This window comes from Rousettus aegyptiacus, unplaced genomic scaffold (genome assembly GCF_014176215.1).
Source record: "Rousettus aegyptiacus isolate mRouAeg1 unplaced genomic scaffold, mRouAeg1.p scaffold_m13_p_3, whole genome shotgun sequence".
Lineage (NCBI taxonomy): Eukaryota > Metazoa > Chordata > Mammalia > Chiroptera > Pteropodidae > Rousettus > Rousettus aegyptiacus.
In genome coordinates this window covers 46124640-46145608 of record NW_023416306.1, presented here as the reverse complement: position 1 = coordinate 46145608, position 20969 = coordinate 46124640, and the positions used below count along the sequence as shown (strand labels likewise).

Here is a 20969-nt window from a genome sequence, read left to right as displayed (position 1 = left end):
GGACAAGGGTAACTCCAGTTACTTCATGAGAAGGAGCTGCAAGCTGCTATGATAGCCCACTGTGAAGTCTTTCACAATTTATGTGTAAGAGAAATGAATGAGTCCTCACAACCAAGGCAGGTAGGGGAAATAAGCATCTCAAAATTACCTGGGAAATTTTAAGGAAAAAGGGCTATTCAGGAGGGGCTGGTTCAATGCCTGGCATGTCTATTTCTAAAGTTTTACATCAGACTCACTCTCATCCTTACTCTCTAGACTTCAATTGAGAAACAAAACTTTTGAGCCTGAAATAACCCTTGAAAACAATATTATATATAGTACTAAACTAGTTAACTTGAACTAAATTACTGTTTAGATCCTGGTGTTTAGCCTGAGAATAAAAATAAGAAAGAATGCCTTTCTCTTTATTGAATGGCAACTACCTGGATATATGTGCTAGATATTATAATAACATTTACTATAAGTTTAGAGAAAAAGAAGCTACGATGATGGCATCATGGAAAAGAAAAACGAATCAGAAGCAAACCAGGGACTGTATGAATAGATTTAAATTTCTTAACTATATAAAGACAATTGAAAGACTGTTAGTTATTGCCAAGGAATGCATTTATACATTTGAAATATTTGGAATGTATTTAGTAGTAATAGTAGCCCAGAGATAACTGCTGATATTTAGCAGATTACTATGGGTTAATCAAAATAAAGTCATCCACAGAGAAGTAGAGTTTGAAGTAAAATGTGGCTCTGTAGAACTAGTAGTGTTGGTTTCTTTGGTTTCTTAGGCTGCAAGAGAATTTTGAATTTCACTACAGGGCTTTTAGAGTGGGCTGTAAACTAATTTCCTTATATGTTTAAGTAATATTGCAACAAATAGGACACATTCGAAGTTTGACAATAGATATTTTTTTTAGCAAAAGAATTTTAACTATAGTTCCTGCAAGATTAAATAAATTCCCTTCAAGCTGTAGTAACCGTCCAGAGTCTTGTAAAATGGAGGAAAGGAAGCTATAATGGAAAGATACCTGACACTTGTTCAGTGACTCCTAAGACCAAAATTCTTTAAAATCTTTATGCTACTCCCATGGGATCATGCGGAACTCAGTGAGATTATGGAAGTCAAACCTAGAATGATGGGTTTACATGAAATCAAAACACCTAGTTTTTTTTTGTTTGTTTTGTTTTGTTTTGTTTTACAATCTTGGGGTAAAGAATCAATGAAACTAATTATTTCACTTAAGGTAAGTAAAATATTCAATGGTTCTTATTAAGTTTTAATGAGTCATTTTGGTGTGTAGAGAAAGTCTCTGGACTTCTTATATCAGCAAAGAGTACAGTCTAGAATGAAAAGACTTTCTACTTATAATTGTCCCCACAGATTTTGACTCTAACCAGACCTACTCAGTCTGTAAGATGGTGATAAAAAGGGCGAATGAAACTTGGAAAATATAGCCCACACCTCAAGTTGGACATTTAACAATGGGTCTCTCGAAAAATGTGAGCATCACTAGAAAACTATCTGAGATTTTCATCGTAGCAGCCTTCCTCCCAGAGCTGGATAGCTGAGGCTGCTTTTGTTGGTTGAGAGGAAGGGTGCCTACAATGTACCAGGCTTTATTTTGTAATTACAACCACCCATTATGGGTGGTTTATTGTCTCCACTTTACAGATGAAGAAACTAAGTCTCAGAAAAGGTAGGTAAGTGCCCAAAGTCCTATAGCAACCAAGTCACAAAGCCAGAATTTAAAACTATGGAGACTGTGTGACTGCAAAACCCATAGCTGTTCTAGTATTCAATACAGAATTTGCTGGTAAAGGAAAAGGGATAAGTCGAGAAGGAAACAAAGTGAATCTCACAAAGGACATAGAGGTAAGTCTGACATCTTTCACTTGATACATGCACTGGGAATAAAGCAAAAATGAGAACATCAGAATGTGCGAATCAGATTGTGTTTAACTACCTTGACCACTAGGTAGATGTCTGAGGATGGATAGGTGACCGAGAACACTGCAGATCTTGCCTGACTTGATGTGGCAACAGAGGGCGTGTGAGCACGCAGAAATCCTTTAAATTGGTCAGAGTTCAGGTCACAGTGAAAATTCTCTGAGATCTGTAAATGAGTAACGAAATGAAAATAAGTTAGACTTGTTGTTCTCACAGTCCAAACATGTTAACGAAGAGTGAAAAACCACAGAAAAATTTCTCCAAAGAAATAATTGTAATTGTAGCCATGGTTTATGATTAGTGACCGCTGGAAAACCCGATACATATTTTGTTACCATCCCTAGAGCCATTTAGATATGTTCTTTGGAATATTTAAATTTTTATTAACTCACCAGTATTTCCTGAGTATCAATGATGTGCTAGGTACTCTGCCCTCAATTAGCATACAATAAAAAACAAAAGAAAAGGCAAATATATCACTAACTACAGGAAGAGTGAAATATAAGTGACCACACTCGTACAAAAAAGCACTGTGGAAGTTACACCGGGTGAGTGATCACACTCAGTGGAGGTGATCAGGAATGCTTTTCTTGGAGGAAACATGAGACGGATAGGCCTTGGAAGAAGATTCTGCTGGGCAGAGCTAGAGGGTGACAGTGAACTAGGGAGAGAATGCAATACGGAAATGTCCCAGAGGTTGGAAAACATGGAGTGAGTTTAGTTGACAGAGACTAGTCCAGCTTGACTCTGCCTAGGTTAGAGAGGGAAAGAGAGCAGATGAGAGCCACCCTGAAGAAAGCCAAGCATGGAAGCTAAAGAGTTTGATTTTAATGTTGCACACAGTGAGGATCTACTAAAGATTTTGAGCAAGAGCATGACGTGATGGGCTCCTTTGCTCAGTGGTGGAGCATTACTTATGAGCCACTGTATAGTTGGGTCTCCGCTTCATCACTAATAGAGTTATAGCTGAGAACTGGCTGCCCGGGTAAAGACTGCATTTACCATCCTCCCTTGCAGTTAGGAGTGAGCATGGGACTAAATTCTTTACAATGAATCATAAGCATTAAGTGATACGTCAAACATTCAGGCCTCCTCACCCATCTTCTCCCTTTTTCGGGAGCTGCAATGGCAGTGACAAAAATGACTTTGGGAGAACATACATTGAAAATGGAGGAGCCACTGCCAGCCTGGGTTCCCAAATGACTGAGTGGAGCAGACCACTGCTGACCCAGCACATCCTACCCTAGATCGTTAACAAACAAAGCCAGAAACTTCTCTAAGCCAGTGGTTCTCAAAATGTGGTTCGCTGGCCAACAGCTCCAGCATCACATGGGAACCTGTTAGAAACGCACATTCTCAGGCCCCATCCAGACCTACTGAATAAGAAACTGAGGGCAGGTCTCTCTTGTGTTTTAACAAGCCCTCCAGGTATTTCTGAAGCACAGACAAGTTTAAAAACCACTGCCTTAAACTATGGAATTTGGGGGTCTCTTTATTTTAGCAGTTAACCAACACTAACTAATACAAGTCTCAGTGACTTCTAGAGATACTTATTTCCTTAAATACAGATGGCTATGGATAAAGAGGGGCAGAAATGTCTTACTCTGGTTTTGCTATTTTTGTCTTCCTCTAGGAGTTACAAAATGACCAAATAATAAAACATTTATGGAGAAGTGTTAGGTCCTTGATTTTTTTCAATTAAAAGCACATTACAGTTGGTGAGGTCTTCACCCTGTGGCAAATTTAGACTTTTACTGCATACGATGCCTTCCATTCATAATCAGCCTATTTCACATTGCAAAAAACAAAAAACAAAAAACAAAAACAAAAAAATGAAATAAAAAAAAACAAAAAAAAATGAGGAAACAGTACATGCATATCTGAGCTTGTCAAAAACATTTAAATTGCTTTGTTTTGTGTGTAGCCCACATGCTACTATATCATTTCTCTCTTCCCAACCATCTAGCCATCCTCTGTCCAACTGCCAGCATGTTTTCCATTAAAGAGTCTTCAAAGAACATCAATAACTAACATTCCCAGATCATTCCTTCGAAAACTGCAAATGCAGTAGAACTGGGTGTGTTAAAAGCTATTTGTTTTCAAATCTGATGTGTTTTTGCTGAATACAAGTGAAATTTAAAAATATGAATCCAAAGTCTCATCAATAATATGCGCACTCTCAGAAATGGGTTATTTTTTGTTTTCTTACCTTTTTTCTTTCTTTAACATCGTAGAGAGCAATGCTGGCAAACAGAGGCTCAATTTCAATCTCAAACCTGTCGAGAAAGAGAGAAAAAGCCGTATGATTTTGATTAAGATAATTTTGAATTTTCTGAAAGTGCCTGAATGTATAAACTGGTTAAAATATAAGTAGTTTTCAGAAATAGTTTGACAACTCCATGCACATGAGAATCACACTGGGATATATTAATGGAGAAATATGGAAGGTTTGTGGAACACTCTTAATCATTTGAGTTCCTGGTGGGTAGCACAGTCCCCCAAAAAGTGCTTGTTGATGACACCATAAGAGAAGATGGGCAGAATGGAGCCTTGGTCTGATGCAGCATGGCACTTCCTACCACTGTAGCTGTTGTGTTTTCAGAGAGTCAAGTCTCTGTCTTAAGTAAAAGCCTTATTTACAGTTTACATTTTATTGCTAGGCTAAGAATTCCTATTATTTAATTCTAAGAGATGGCACTTTTCGGATAGTAAAAAAAGAAAAGTTCCGTTGCTGTTCCTTAGATTTACAGCATGGCCATCTAAGGCAGGTCGGGAGGCTTTTCCTAACTCCATTGCCAGGGGAGTTGCTGAGTTGAGGCAGGGGGAGGGGACTGAGTACTACTAATAAACACAGAGGTGTACGGCCCCAGCGACAGCTAGAAAGAGAAGCCCTCATATTGGTCCTAATTGCTCATTCCCCTTGAAAAATAGTGGGGTTGAAGACAATGTGTCCCCAAAGCATAATCCTGCCTCATGTTATAAGATACACAAGGCTTATGACATTGGTCGCTGACTGCTGAGAGCACCAGTAATCAAATCCCGGAGCACTACTACTACAGAAGGCATGCAAATTAGGCCAACTTTTGTTTCAAGGCATGTGTGAGAGGATGGTCTTATCATCGATAGCTTCACCTTAAAAGATAACTTTTTCAGAAGAATATTTGTGCCCAGGCTCACCAGCTATTACGTGGTGTGGTTGATCTGTATTTAATTATGTACTCTCTGATACAAAAAGGTCTGTATATTCTTGTAATTTATTTGGGTAGGTAAGTTACTGAGTGTTAAGTTCTCTGTGGTTCAGGGAAAGAAAGAGAATTAACATTTGTCAAACACCTGTGATTGTGTAAGTGCTTTGCACACGTCAATTCCTTTAGGTTTCACAACAATAGGGTAATGTAGATATTATCCCCATTTTTGAGGTTCAGAGAGCTTAAGTAATTTGCCAAAGGCCACACGGTTAGGTATACTCAGGTTCTGAGCCCAGTTCTTTCTGATCACAGAACCTGAGTTCTTTCTACCAGTGTTTCTTTAAGTGTAGTTCCCAGAAACTAGCATTTTAAAGCAAAATAAGGAGTTCATCAAAAAACAGGTTTCTTGGTCCCACCTAAAATCTCCTAAACCAGAGTCCCTTAGGAGAGATGGTGGTAGTGGTCTCCCCAAACTTTCATTTAAACCAAGCCTTGGATAAATTTAATGCCCAGGTAAAACTAAAGTTTTACCACTAAGAAGACGCCTTTAAGCTGAAGTTACTTTGCATAGATAGTATTAAATTTTAAATTAAAAGATTTTCTCACTTAAAATGCAAAATAGAAAAATACTCTGTCATCATCCTCTTCTTCTTACTGCTACACACATTTACAGAATTGGCACCAGCCTAATTCTTTCTGCATGCTCGAGGCTTTAGATATTTCTCAAAAGCAAAACAGAAACAGTTACAGAGTTACAGATCTCGATAACTTTAAAAAATTTCCCTTGCTGATAAAAATCTATAGTAGTATAAATAGAATTTTGCCTATTGATGAAGAAATGTGTGTCTTTAATATTATCATTAAAATTTTACTATTCATATTTTAACATTCTAGGTTTACTTATAAGAATTTGCTTTCTTTTATCCAGTTCATTCAAAGGAGTTATACCTAGGATGATCTCTTTGGTGTATCTCTCTTGCAGGTATATTGGTATGGATACCATTAAAGACGTCAGCAGGCCAAATGCACTGAGTGAACACTTCAATCCTACTTAATTTCTGCTTTTGCAGTTGGGGGAAAATATCACTAGAAACTATACTTCACGATTCTCATGAAGAGAAATCCAAATGACTCAATTTGGTTATTTAAATAATACACACCTATCTTAGTGGCCATGTTTTCCCACCTGTGAGAACAGCTGCCATTTATTTATTAGAAAGGTCTAGAAGGCTTGGTGATAAGGATCATAAGAGAGAATTCCTTCAATCCTGAATGGCATAGTTCCTGCATCTGAAAGTGACCTGATGTGCATCCTGTGGGGGTGTGCGAGTGCCCCAGACAATAGGGCGGACTTCCTGAACAATGCAGATGGGAACAGAACGGCCACTTCCACCGAGTCCTCCAGCTGACAGACTAGGAGGTGCCTACCTCCCAGTCAGCTTGCCAGGGCCAGAGTTTGCCTTTCTGTACCCCTCACCTCATACAGAGCTGGCTTATTGTCTCTCATCTCTGCGTATAAGACAAAAGCTCCTAGCTGCCCCCATATCCTCCTACTTGTAGAATTGGCTCAGGGGAGGAACTACAACACCAAGGAAGGCCCCACAAGACGGGGAGCAGTCATGTTGGCTTGTGTCCTGAAGATAGGAACTGGGGAGGCTGTGCTTTAGAATTAGAAGTCTGCAACAGGTAGACCATCTGGCCTAACAACTTGATTTACCAGAAAGCACTCAAAATCCCAGAGAAGTTCCCAAGGTTGAAACAAAGCTTTGAATCCAGTATCCAGATGCCCTATTGCAAACCAGGTGCTGCTTAAGGGGGTCCATGAACTGACTTCAAAAGATGGATGACACTCCTAATAGAGTATGAAAAACTTAAAACTTATTATTTTCAAAAGGGTCTGCAATTTGAAGATGTCAAAGAACTAATTCTTTAAAGTAGCAGCCTGCGAAGAGGAAAGAGGTGCACAAGCACTTCAGGGGCTATGAAAGACAATCCATGGAATGTAGGAAGAAAATACTATAATTTATTTTGAATTACTTAGTTCGGTCCTCAAAATTTCTTACCTATAGATGTTTTATAGTATATATAATATTTTAATATGTAAGTACAAAATTAATACAAATATGTAGAGGACACGTGACTTTTTTTTTTACCATAAAAATAAACAATTAAAAAACTTGGCAACAATTGCTTTAAAGTAGGCATAGCACATAATGGGCCCACAAGATGAATCCAGACTGCAGACATGCTTTGTTTGAATTGTGTGTTGTTACAAAGGAAATAGGAAAATTTTAAGAAGACATAAAATTATGCAGAAAAATCTGGATTTCCAGCTCTCTTGGAAGAAAATTCAGACAACTGACAAAAATGGGCCTGTTTACTTGGATAACAAGAGTTGGTCCTAGCTGGTAGGTGCCCCCTTAAGACAGTTTGCCATAGTCCCCACTACTCTCTATTGCTCCCTGGCACTCAGACTGGGTTTTAGTTACATTTAGTGTTGTTTCGACAGCGGTATGCTAGTAAATGTTTAACGAACAACTCTCTGAAAAACAAAAAGTTTCTAATTTTGTAGCATTTTTGGGTTTCTATGTTTAAATTCTTCCACCATAGCCAATTTTAAGCTGCCAGTGTGACTTCACTGAATAAAGAATTGGGAAGAGAAATGCACAATCAGCTCTCATGAGTTAGTCAGAGCTGTCTCCAGCATACCATTGGCTTTCACAGTTATTTTTCTTAATGTAGACCATTTCACTCAATAGCTTTATACACCTAACCTTAGTGTTTGCCCTCCCTATTACAGAAAAAAGACTGTCAAAAGCTTGGTAGAAATGGAATTGAGATCTAGCTGGCTCCAAACTCTGTTCTTTCCACTACCTCACAGCTACCCACTGTTAATGTGTTGGGAGATCCTCCCTGATTTGAGCTCTGATGATAAAGACACAGTTTGTAAAAGCAAGATAAACCTCAGTGTACTGGTTAGTATGTTTGATGATACTTACTTCAGGGACAGCAACTTGACCATTATTCTGTTGCCCAGATGTTCCTTAGGACATTCTGGTACAGGACGTATTTCCACAGCATCTTCCTATTATTAATCACATGGTAAAGAAATTATTAGTGAGTTTCCATGAGGACTTCCAGTTGGAGTTAACCGAGGGAAAGGAAGGCTGCCATGCACTGCTCAATTCAACTTACATTTGCTTTATTTCTAATAGCAGAATAACACTTTGACATTTACAAGAGAGTTTGATATCCAAGCCCCAAGCTTCAAAGTCAGCATTTACAGCAAATATTTTCTCCTTTTAGAAAGCCAAGCATTTAAGACAAAGGGACTGAGGAAGGAAGGAAATGTGAACATGGATATGACTTAGTAACATCCACCAGATGGCATTGCAAAATTTTATACCCATTGTTGATTTTTTTTTGGCTGCTCTAAGTCCACATTCAGAGTATTTCTCCTGCCAAGGATTTTGCTAGTAAATATGCACATTTCAGACTTGAGATCTAAGTCAGAATAGTTCACTTAAGGCTGTAAATCATCAATACTATAATACAGAGTACCTTTCTCAGTTTTCTTAAACAGTTGATAGAGGTTTGGGGTTGAATTTATAGATTCTATAAAGACATATCCAGCTAAAACTTGTTAAAGTTCTAAGTATAGAAAAGTTTAATAAGGACAAATTAAGAGATATACTTGTCTATTTTTACCATATGGGAACTCAAAACTTAAAGAGAAATATAAAATCCTTATTGTAACTTTTAGCATTCAAATCTAAGCTATCACAGTATCTTAATTATATTCCTACATGCAAAGATAAATAGTGCAAGTCCTTGAAAACTTTAATTCCTGCTGTTGCAGTAGGATACCCACACACTGATCAGTGGTCTGCAGCTCGCAAGACTCTAAAGAACAGAGTCATGTGTAATTGTATTTTCCTGGGCTATAAAGGATGAGCCCTTCCCACTAAATACACCAAAGCAATCATAACATTTTTACAAATGGAAGTAAATCGCCTTTACTTGATAATTTTGTACCTAAATTTTGTACCACTTTGGATAGCCAAAGTGGTAAACTCTAACTTCTATTCTCCTTCAAGGCCCAAGCTTGGGTTTATCTCCTGGTCATCTTGCTGGGTGGAGTTGCTGAGTTTGTTTCCGAGGGAACACTGTCCTGGTGCCTACACTGAGCTGAACTCCCTCAGAGCAAGCTGGAACTTTTAGGATGAGCAGAACAAATACATCCGAAAGGGAAGGTCCTCTTTTTTGGAAAATAGCTTCAATGTAAAGACACTCATGGGTTTCTAAGACTATATTTGGTTTGGATTCAACCTTTGAAATCTTTTCAAAGAAGCTTTTCATTTGGGTAATTGTAAACATATACAAGTAGAGAGAATATAATGAACCACTTTTACCTATTACCTAGCTTCAATAATTTCAACAACTCATCAAACTTGATTTCTATATTCCCACTTACTATCTCCTCCCATTCAATATTGGATTATCTAGAAGCAAGGTGCCAGACATCATATAGTTTAAGTACAGCGCTTTAAAATATAAGGACTTTTAAAAACATACAATTGTAATATCATATTTCTCCTAAAAAAGTAACAAAAATTTCTGTCTCTAAACATGAAGTCAGTTCCAAATTTCCCCAACTGTCTTAATACCTTTTACATTTATTTTGTTAAACCAGGATCTAAACAAGGTCTACATATTGATATATTTCCTAAGCTTCTTCTAACCTATATGAATTTCTTGAGCCTTTACAGTTATCTGAAATAGAAACAAATTCCCAAAGAAGCAGAAGAGGAAATGTAAAGTTTTAGTGGATACCTGTTTTCATTCTTTCTGGGAGCTGTGTGTGTGTGTGTGTGTGTGTGTGTGTGTGTCTGTGTGTGAGTGAGTGAGAGAGAGAGAGAGAGAGAGAGAGAGAGAGAGAGGAAGGAAGAAAGATAGTGAGAGAGAAAGATAACATGAGAGAGCTGACATTCTTCCATCAGTTGGCCCAATGGATCCTGAAGTCAGCTCTATATCTGCTTACCTGTAATTTCATCATGTGAGCCAATAAGTCACCCTCCCCGCCTTTTTTTTCTTTTAGGTGGGTTCTGACACTTGTAACTAAAATACAAACTCTTCAATGATTGGGATTATAGTGGCATCTTTCTTAGGGATCAACATATAGGACACCTTTTATAGACTCACAGTGAATGAGAGAAAGAACTCATTTCATCTAACTTGGTGGTCAAGTTCTACTTTTGCCTCTCCCATAAACTCTGTCATGATTTAGATGTAATAGTTCACCTCTCTTCTAACTTTCTTTACCAGTAAATAATGATAATTTAATTTCATTTCATAATAGGTCAGATGACAAATTACCTTTCTTTCATAGGACTTTCTTTGAAGAAAGTGCAAACTACAAGTACAAATGCAATTTCTGTGTGTCCAGCTTCAACATATTAAAAGGCTAGCATAGGAGCCCTCAAGCATTTTAGACAGACCAATTTACAAATATCTGGTACACTAATTACAAAGCATTTGTTTCCACTCAGTAAAGCAGGCCCCATTAGGACCTCAGCTAGATTATAACTTTCCATCTCAACTGAGTTTCTGCATTGTTCAAAGACCATAAAATAAAATTCCTTTAAAACAGTCTATGATTGATTATTATAATCAGTGCAGGCTGGATAACCTCCGTTTAGTCCCAGGAGGGAGCTCTGGATGAGCTGATGTCTCACTAGAAGTATTCTCCTCACCCTTTAATTATTTTCTCTCTTCTTGTGCCCACTTTGGGTCTCCTTATTACATACTGGCACCTCCATCATGGAACTGGGAGGAAGAGGGATGCAAGTGAAGGTCAAGTCAGTCAGACTTTATATTTCTTGACATATCTGGTAAAAGTTTTAAAGTTGTATATGGAAACTGAGAAGTTATGAGATAATAGGTGCTTTCTGATATCATCTTGGGATTTCAGTTATGTGTATCAATATATCAGGCAGTCATATGTAGATAAATAGTGGGTTAGGATCTCCATCCTATAATTTAATTTACCTGTTGAGTCTTGAATAAGTTGTTTAACCTCTCTGATTCTTACTTTGCAATCTGAAGAATGGAGATGATAACATTGTCCATGTTATTCATATTTATTTTAAATCTCCCTCATTCAGAAAAGAATTCAAGGCCACTGACAAGACTGAGAACAAAATAAATAGATGAGAAAACCAAAGTGTTGGAAAATAAGGATAAGAAAAAAAGAAAGGTGAAGATAATTCAAGACACCAATAAGTAAGCCACCAGATTTGGTTGAGGTAAACAGAAATTTGACTGTAAATAATTTAGAAGAGTCGATTAAAAGATGCACACTATCTCTAAGCATACACATTTTCTCAGTTATGGAAACATGAACTCTTCTTTGAAGGCTTGAGGGATCCTTTCAGATCCTCACTGAGGCAGGTGCTGGTTGATGAGCAGGTAAAATGTCCTCAATAATATTTGAAAAGTGGACACAATAACATATCTCATGACTGCTGCTCCCCTTATTATCTTTTTGCTGACCAGTGGTGAGCTCATCAAAGGGCAAGTCAGCAGACACAATTCTTGAGGGTGGGGGCTTCAGGGGTGTGAGAATCAGGCTCCCCAAAGGTCTTGCTTGATCCAAAGGTCAAATTTGAAATATTTAGAGGTACAAATGGATGGCATATCCTTTATGCAAAAGTTTCCCAAATCTTATTTCTTGCAATGGAATTTTTAATAAAATTTTGGACAGCAGAAATATCATGGGAATCTGTACCGGCAAGACCCAGAAGTGTAGGTATTCTGGCATACAGAAGGGTAGATTGAGAGCCTCATATTAAGTATAAGGAGCTGAAACACTCTTGAATAATGGTCATCCTTTATCCCACCCAAAGTGGCCCAGTGGAGTGACCATAGGCAAAGCCTAAATAATCAAATTGTTCTGGGTCAAGTCCAATACATAAAAAAGCAGACAATCAAGATCCTGATGTTCTATGCATTGGGAGCATGGTTGTAATATTCCAGACTGGACTGTTTTCAAAGCAGGTCTCTCAGATTATTCATAGAGACCATTAAAAAAAATCTTAACAAAGCACTAAAGAACATCAAGGTTTAAGTAATATATGTCTTGATGGAATAACTGTAAAATAACTGAATGGTGTGACCGCTTGAGTGGGATTACTGCATGTAGACATCTGAAATCTTTTGAAGATTTTATGAGATAATATCAGTGAAAGTGTTTTATAAAGTACTATGAAAATCCTAGTTATTACTGGAATTTCATTTGGTATAATTGATCAGTAATTGGCCGTGCTATCACACAGGCTTGCCATAGTGAAAAAAGCCCCAGGAATCATTAAGCATTCTGACGCCGCTGCACAGTAATAATGAACAATAATATTTTCCTGGAGCCTCTCTATGTCTTCATTGAAATTCTCCAGCATGGAGTTGGTCGCACTCACCTCATCCACTGATGGGTAAAGGGCAAAGAGCTCAGCCTGCCGGTTGGTCCTTCGAGCCTCCTCGTTCTGCTTCTCGAAGTCCTCGGCACTCACATGTTGTAGGAGGTTTTCCAGCCGCTGGTCAGGCTGGAGGCTGCGGAGGTCGAAGTCACAGGCAGTGAGGGGGCCTTTCCCAGACACATCGCACAGCACATTTAAGCGGCGAGGGCCTGCCTATGAGAAAAGACACATCTTCGTGAGAGACATAGTGGGTCTAAAATGAGAATTAAGCAATCTGGGATGTCTTAAGACTGCTCCAATGTGTGATTATAGAATTAGGCCCTAAGGGGTTTCTGAGCAAACTAGGGGTTTGACAAGAATCACATCTTAGCTTTCCGGACTGAACAACCTAAAATAAATGTCTCCTTCTCTCCTGGAAGCAGGTAGTTACTTGTTGGATGAAGATAAACCCATGCTTGAAGAAAGGTTTGGAAACAGCACCATGTGCCTAATAGTTTTTGTTGTATTCTAGAGTATGGGAGCCAAGTCTCTGATGAGTCACACTCATGTGTCATGCTCAAGCAAAACAGAGCTGGAATAAGGTGTAACAGAAAGGAGTCTGCATGAGGGAACAGAGGGACCTTGTCCCGATCACAACTCCAGAACTTGGGTTTTGAAACTGGAAAATAAGATGATCTGTGAGGAGTCTTCCATATTAAACTTTATATAAACTCCAAAGCTGAGTTTTATTTTTCCAGTGACAGAGATATGCGCATGGGAACCCTTTTCTACAGGACTTCAGTAACGATTACAGGAATAAGGACCAGAAAAAAAAAAGGGGGGAAAAGCATTTGCTATTTAAGCAGTATCTACTTTTAGATGAAGCACGTTTGAAAAAAAGTGTCTTAAATCAGCCACAAAATGAATGCTGTATTTTATTAGAAATGTTTTGGAAGTTAGGAGCTGCATACCTAACCAAAGACTTGGAAAAGAATATATAACCACAATCAGTGATATGTTATAAAAATAAAGAAGGATCTATTATAAATATCTATTAAATTAATGATAAAATGTTATCTTAAAGCTCTACTAAATGGACATACTATATACAATTTCTCTATATACTTTTAGTGACATCTATGTACCTCATAAACATGTTACTCTGCTAGATCATAAATTTTACCTAAACTGAATGTGATAGGAATAATAAATATTAGTAATTTAATTATTAACACTTATGTTTGTCTTAGAATTTATAAGAACCTTGGGAAAATGAATTGGATTTTCCCATTTCTTTAAAAGAATGTCAAGATATATACATATACCTCCAGAATTTATCCTAAGAGTATAACTGGACGAGTGAGCAAAGATGTGAAGATAAGAGCATCTCTGAAACATTGTTTGCAATAACGAAATAATAGAAACAACCTAAATGTCTCCCATAAGAGGACTCATTAAAAGATTTTGGAACTTTCACACAATGGAATGTTATACAGTCATTAAAAAAGAAAAAGAGAACATGTATTCATTGGAAAAGATGACCATGGTATATCGTATGAAAAGGAAGTTATACAACATTATGTATAATATCTAATTTTGATGAAATATGTGTACCATAGAGTCACTTCATATATGTATTTAATTTATGTAAATTCAGGCATTTGGCTTCACCATTCCACTCGAGAAGGTACACAAGAATTAGAATAAAAGATATTGCTGGCAGTTTCATTGTCTGTATATCTCTCCATGATGAGTATTAGTCTCCAATACATAAAAACATATAGTTTTTGTATCACTTTGGTCTGAAATCCAGCCAATGACTTTGCTGAGTGCTCTGTTAGTATGCTGGAGGAACAAGTGTGCTTTATGGGTGTGCTGGTCATTCGGCTATTGTCTCTCAGCTCCAAATTCATCCTTTCGTGCTCTGTTCTGCGATGCTAGGTCTGTGCTCAGCAAATTACATTTCTGCTTTGCCTGCCTCTCCCTTTAAGTTATGCCAATAAGGGGGGGGGGGGTGCGCAACAGGGAGACCAGATGGCTGAAGCTGGGAGGCTAGACTGGCCCCTTCCTCTTTGTTTGCAGTTCCTGTCATCTTGGTAGTAGCAGTTGTTCTAGCCTTGAACTTCTTTTTGGCACTTCTGGAACCTCCATGAACTTACCTCCTTGGAGGTACCAGAATCCGCTGGGCAATTCCTCCTCTTAGGAGGTCTGAATCTACACATGCCCCTTCTCTGAGGTCCTTCCTCTCAGATCCTGAGATACTAACAGGACCAGCTAGGCCCCACTCCCTCCTCAGAGATTTGAGTCCTAGTTCTAAGGCCCCTCTTCTGAGCTTCTAGGGTCTGATAACTCCACTCTTCCCCCTAGACCCATAGTTCTCAAACGTGGTCCCAGGACCAGCAGTATATGCATCTCCTGGAAAATGGCTCATCAGAAATGTAGATTCTCAAGTTCCATTCTCAAGTGAATCAGAAACACTGGGGTAGGGCCCAGCAATCTGTTTGAACAAGCCCTTCGGGGGATTCTGAGGAAGCTAAAGTTTGAGAACCACTACTGTAGACCCCAGCTTCTGTCTGACAAATAAAAGGAACAGTTTACTTGGTCATTATTTATGGTACAAACTGAATTTAGTCAAAATTACCAGTGAAAAATCTCTTAAAGCTCCCATAGAATACAGCATACATATATTCTAGGCTTCAGTAAGCCCATCATATTTGGCATTAGCATTAATGGCCGATCCCTCTATAGAGCTCCGATTAAGCAGATGGCATGGCTACAGAGACTGTGCTGTTTGAAAAATAGGTATTATTAAAAAATCCTCTAGTTATATTCAGCATGATGAGAGCACCTGAAAGCTAAAAACTATACTGGTTCAGAAGAAGTTCTATGCAAACCTGAACAAATTTCTTCCTCTATGATTTATTTTCCTCAATTATAAAATGGGCAGAATGGACTAAAGCACTGGCTTTAATTTTTTTTAAATTGTGGTAAAATATACATAACATAATATTTATCACCTTTTTAGTGTACAGCTCAGTAGTGTTAGGTGTATTCACACTGATGAGCAACCAATCTCTAGAACTCTTTTCATCTTGCAAAACTAAAGAGCTATACCCATTAAATAACAACTTCCTATTCCCCCCTTTACCTTCCCCTGAAAACCACAGTTCTACTTTCTTTCTCTGTGAATCTGACTACCGTAGGTACCTCATATGAATGGAATCATACAGTATTAGTTCTTTTGAGATTGGCTTATTTCATCTATCCTTGGAGATGTGGTTGTTTCCACCTTTTGGCTATTGCAAATAATGCTGCTATAAACAGATGTATAAAGCTGACTTTTAGACTGTAACTGCTCTGTAGTAACCATAATAGTAATAAAAACAACAACAATAACAGTAGTCAACATTTATTGGGCACTAAGTGAGAGAAGAGACATTGTCCTAAATGCTTTACACATGTTAATTCATTTAATACTCAAATGACTTCGTGAGTTAGTTATTATTATCATTCTTGTTTTCCAGCAGAGGAACCTGAAGCCCAGAGAGTTCAGTTTATCCTGCCTCAGGTTATAGGATTAGTATGTGTTGGAATCACAGAGAACCCAGGCAGGTTCCTCAGCGTGGAGTTTTTAATCACTCTGCAGCCTGCTTTAGAGGCACCTTTGAGTCTCTGCAGGAACGTTACAGGGGTGGGCCCAGTGTCCCCACCCCTGCAATTAGAGCCCCTCCACTTTTACCTATTTTAATTACTAAGCTTCTGGGTTTTTATTTAAACATCGATATGTGTAGCTACAAGTTTGAAAAAATATCACTGACTCAGATGGTAGAGTCTCTCCTACTCTAATATTCTACGAGTCTAAGCCTTTTTATTAGTTAGAAAAAACTGACAGCATGCCATGGGCAGAACAGCCAGTAACCTGGCAACCGAGTTTATTGATAGGAAATACCTGAGCTCTGGATTCACTGCACTCCAAGGTTTCTGACTCAAACGTCTGTTTCTGAAGCGTCTTGTGAAAATCTTTTCGGGATCCAGTCTTTTTAAAGCCACAAACCTCCGAACTTCCTTGGTGTCTTTTATTGTTGTTATTATGAGAGACACAGAGAGAGGCAGCAGAGAGAGGGGAGGAGGGAGGGAGGAAGAAAGGCAAAATCATTAGATTAAAAATAAAAGTAATGGCTTATGCATAGACTTGGTGCTGAAAGATCTTGCAAAGAGAGCCTCAACTGTAATTCTTCACATCTAATTATGCACCAGGCCCAATACAAGGCTCTCTTGTAATGAGATACAAATTTGCCTCCTGGCTGGCTCATTATTAAAGGCAGGAATGGCCTGGGAAAATGCCACTTCAGAGGTGTGGTCATTTCAGCTGTGGGGCATTTGGCTCCAAGTTGAAGCTAAACTATGACTCTAGTGTAAAAGGCTGGAATAAATCTAGCAATGTGCAGAAGCAGCCAGCAAATAAAGATCGTTTGAAGATAAAAATAGAGGAAAACATTTAATTACACAGCAATGTTCTTAAAGAGTAAAAACGGCAGGACATGGTTAAGAAAAAATAGAAATAAATGATTTATATACTGAATATCTTTGCTAGCATTCTCAATCTCCACTCCATGTACTCCATTAAAACTGTGTTTAAAAAATGTGTAGGGAAAGGGTTTAAAATATATTGCCTAGGACTATTACTGGAGAAAGAAATTAGACAATAATCTCAAAACAAGAAAAACAACAGGTATAAGTTAGCAAATAATAACTACAGAAATCAGTGTGTGCCTTCCCCATTTTTGTGACCTAAAGGCTTCCCGGAAAACCTGCTGCAAAGTCAACAGCACAAACATGCACCCATTTTGTTTGATTTCCCACACTATTAGAAAAACCACTGAACAAGTTGGCAGAGGAACACGAAATGAGTTAGGATTTATTAGGCAGATTAAATGGCAGAGAGATAAAGCAAGAGGTGTAGAAGAGCCACCAGCGTGATCCAAATACAGAGTTTATAACTGTGGGGCGGCCTAAGTGTTGGGTTATACACAGTGGCACGCGCAGAACAAGTATTCCATAAATTTTAGATGATTGAATTCATTAAAGAAAAATCTCAAACGTCCTATGTTATCTGTGGAGAGAATGGAGAATAAGACTCTTTCCTTGGATTTTATTATGCTCTGAAGATGGGCAATTTGTTTTGAGTAAAAGGAGACAAGAAATAGCTTAGAAGAGAGACATGATGGGCTTGGTGACTAGTTCAAGTCACGATTTACTATAAATAGCCATCTTCAACGTCTCCTGGCCACTTGTGTTGCCCTGACCCAACCTGTATTGACAGTCCTGGATGACCAAAGGGCCAAAATGGGGAAGTGGAAAATTAAGGAAATGAAAAAGGTGTACTCTGAATAAAAAAATAATACTAAACCTTTAGAAAGAACTTCAAGAGAAAAATCCAGCATAATTTTTGGTTTGAGATTTCTAAACAGTAGCAAAATAAAAAAAAAATTAAATAAAAATTACATTGTTTATAAACATCGATTAACAAAAAGTATTTTGGAGAGCCCTTTCAAACGACTCCTCTAAAGTCGTCTCTAAGTTTGCAGATGGTAGTGGTAAAAAAGAGTAGATACATATATCACCAAACTTTATTATAACGTTTATTTTCTATCATCTAATAGATCTTTGAGAGAGGGCCTTCCATAGCATTTAACAAACCTGCTAGTATATTAAAAATTATTCTCGCCAATATAAATTTAGGCAGCAACATGTATGTGTGTGCTAGACAGGTAGGCTTTTCTAGTGCATAAAATGACTTTTATTGCACTCTCCCTAAGGATTCAAAAAACAGAATCATGTGATCTAATATCCTGGGAAAAACCCATACAACTCAAAGTAGTGGCAAATACAGGCGAGTATTAAGTTGTATCCTAAGATTTCACTACCCCAAGTGACAACATGCTGAATCAGTGATTATTCTTCTCCAAAAACCCAATTTTAAGGGGAAAAATTTCCTAAGGAATTAACTAGCATTAATTTGTTCTAGGATTGAAAGCTGACAGTGAATTAAAATTCAAATTTCACACTGTAGTATCTGCCCTTGATCTTTCTTAGGACTTGTACACTGCAAAGGGAATTAAGGTTGAAGTTTCAAAGTCACATGCCTCTCCACAAGAAAACCTGCTTGGGACACAGATATAAAAGTCAGGAAACAGCCTAACTTAAACTTTAGCTTAAGCCTTGGTGACCAACTATGTTTGTTTTAACTTTATCTCTTGTCTCATAAAATGAACCCATTTCCAAGAGTGTTTACTTACAAGTGTATAACATACACACACACACACGCAATTGCAGACATGTGCCTGCTTCCATTATCTTCAGGTCACTTCTCTCTGCAGCACTGTTCATAAGGCAAGGCATGGATACAAATGAAGTCTAGGATATTTTCCCCAGCTTTAAGCTCTTATGGTAAAAATTTCATACACTGTATCTGAAAAAATTCAAATCAAACTTTCTCAGAAAATGCTTAAAACTGGGAGAAATGGAATTTATTCGGGGATTATTACTTTGCTATTTTAGGCAATTAGATAGTTTCTTTCTTTTTTTGTCCTCAGTTTTGATCGAATGTTTTCGGAAGTTCTTTAGATGGACCCCAAAGGCACTGACACGTGAGCATTTAAAAAATGAGTTATAAAATAGTGTTAAACACTCATCTTACAATATATACACTTGAACCCTATCTGTATGCCAGCCTTCAAGATTTTTGGTATGGAAAGCATTAAGACTAACATATTCTGTGGCTGTATGATTGAAACCAGAGCAAACTTTTTACTTTCTCATCCTAGATTTAGTATCTGTTTTCCCATTTTAAAATCTCAGAAAGTTGCAAAGCTCCCTTGTGGCAACAAGGGTAAAGTTGGCTGGAGAAGAGAGGACAAGGGTTATTTCTGACTTATTTCAGAAGTGCCAGCCACAAAAGGCAGAAACCACTACTGGAGTGGCTACCAGAGTCCAGCCTCATTACCGAATCCAGGCAACTGAACCAAATAAAGCTATGTTCCTATTGAGCCTTTTTGCAGACAAAGGATGGGGAAGTAGGCCATGTGGTAGAGAGACTATCCTTATGAAATGAACACAACCTATTGCTTCTAAAGAGAACTGCATTCCTTTTCTTCAAACACTTTGATACACATTTGGGGACAATCCAAAGATCAAACATTTTTTGAGAGCATTCTCTTTAGAGGCCATGTGGTGGAACAGACGGAATCTGGGCTCTAGAGTCTGGACCTGGGTTCAGAAGTTGGCTCCTTCCTTACTGGCTATGAGACCTTGGGTAAGTGACTTCATTTCCCTGAGCCACAGTTTCCTCAAACAAAAAACAGGAGAGAGCATTATTTTGAAAGCTTACTATGAGGACTGGTAAATAACATACCTGCTTTTTTCCTCCTCCCTTTTCCTTTTCTTTCTCATCTCTTCCTATAAATATGGCACTGAAAACCATCTGAATTTGGGGTGGTGGGTAGCTGAGAAGGCTTAGAATGGGAAGTTGAAGGCCAAACAGGGTAAGGAGGGCAAACATTTAAAAGGGCTGCCTGGCACTGAGAATCAGAACTCGTATGGTGTGAGGAGGGTGCCCAAGCCTAGGGCATCCTGTCATGTGATAACGGAGCTTAAGTAGAATGATGAGGGCATGTATATACCTGTAGGAGATGTCTGCCATGAGGTGTCAGAGCCCCGGCAAGTAGACAAGGGTGTTCTTGTAGAAGGATGGCCTGGCACTAAGTGTAAGTACGGGTTGAAGTGGGCAAGCCTGGTGTAGGGTGTCAGAGCCAGAATAGGAGGAGGGCACCTATGTGGAGATGGGGGGAGGGGTGGCGATGGTTGCAAAAAGAGGAATTAACCAAGAAAGTAAACATATTAAGGACAATAGGAATCCGATTGTTCGCTATCTGAGAAAGGAGTTAAAACTACGGAGAGGACAAAAACTGGAATGAATACTGTGATGTCAGGTTGAAATAGCACATATCAACATGAACTTATAGCTTTCAACACACACATATCTCTATTCACTGAGGAGACATGGGAAGAGCAACATCTTAATAGCAATGAGCACAGACAACTCCCTCATCTTGGCTTCTAAGTACCATTTTCCATTAAAAGGAATAAAAGCTTCTTGGAGAAATTACTGAGCCCAGTGGTGAGGAAAGGAAAGTATAAGATCAGTCCAGAATATCTTGTGGCAGGAAGCATGGACATGATCAATAACTGCTAGGGACATGCGGAAAAGACCTAAGAACCAGTTAAAGGCATTCACCCTGGTCAAACTGGGAACAATTTGAGCATCAAAATAAGTGACAGAAATGGATTACAACATACTAAAAGAATATGTTGTAATATTCTAATATT

General features: G+C 38.3%; 1 protein-coding gene and 1 long non-coding RNA gene across 5 annotated transcripts in view; one reads left to right on the top strand and one right to left on the bottom strand.

Annotated features, from left to right (window-relative positions):
* The window catches only part of DOCK8 (dedicator of cytokinesis 8), a 197879-nt gene that overhangs the window by 112297 nt on the left and 64613 nt on the right, over nt 1-20969 (bottom strand). For all 4 annotated transcript variants that reach the window (XM_036217987.1, XM_036217990.1, XM_036217988.1 and 1 more), the window contains 5 exons: nt 16531-16654; nt 12603-12815; nt 8130-8215; nt 4152-4218; nt 1959-2108 (listed from right to left, as the gene is read on the bottom strand). In XM_036217987.1, coding sequence (XP_036073880.1) covers nt 1959-2108; nt 4152-4218; nt 8130-8215; nt 12603-12815; nt 16531-16654 — 640 coding nt within the window. The remainder of the gene's footprint in view (nt 1-1958; nt 2109-4151; nt 4219-8129; nt 8216-12602; nt 12816-16530; nt 16655-20969) is intronic.
* LOC118600393 lies at nt 9-11379 on the top strand. Its single transcript, XR_004950024.1, has 2 exons — nt 9-120; nt 11295-11379. It is a non-coding gene; the product is annotated as an uncharacterized LOC118600393 (long non-coding RNA).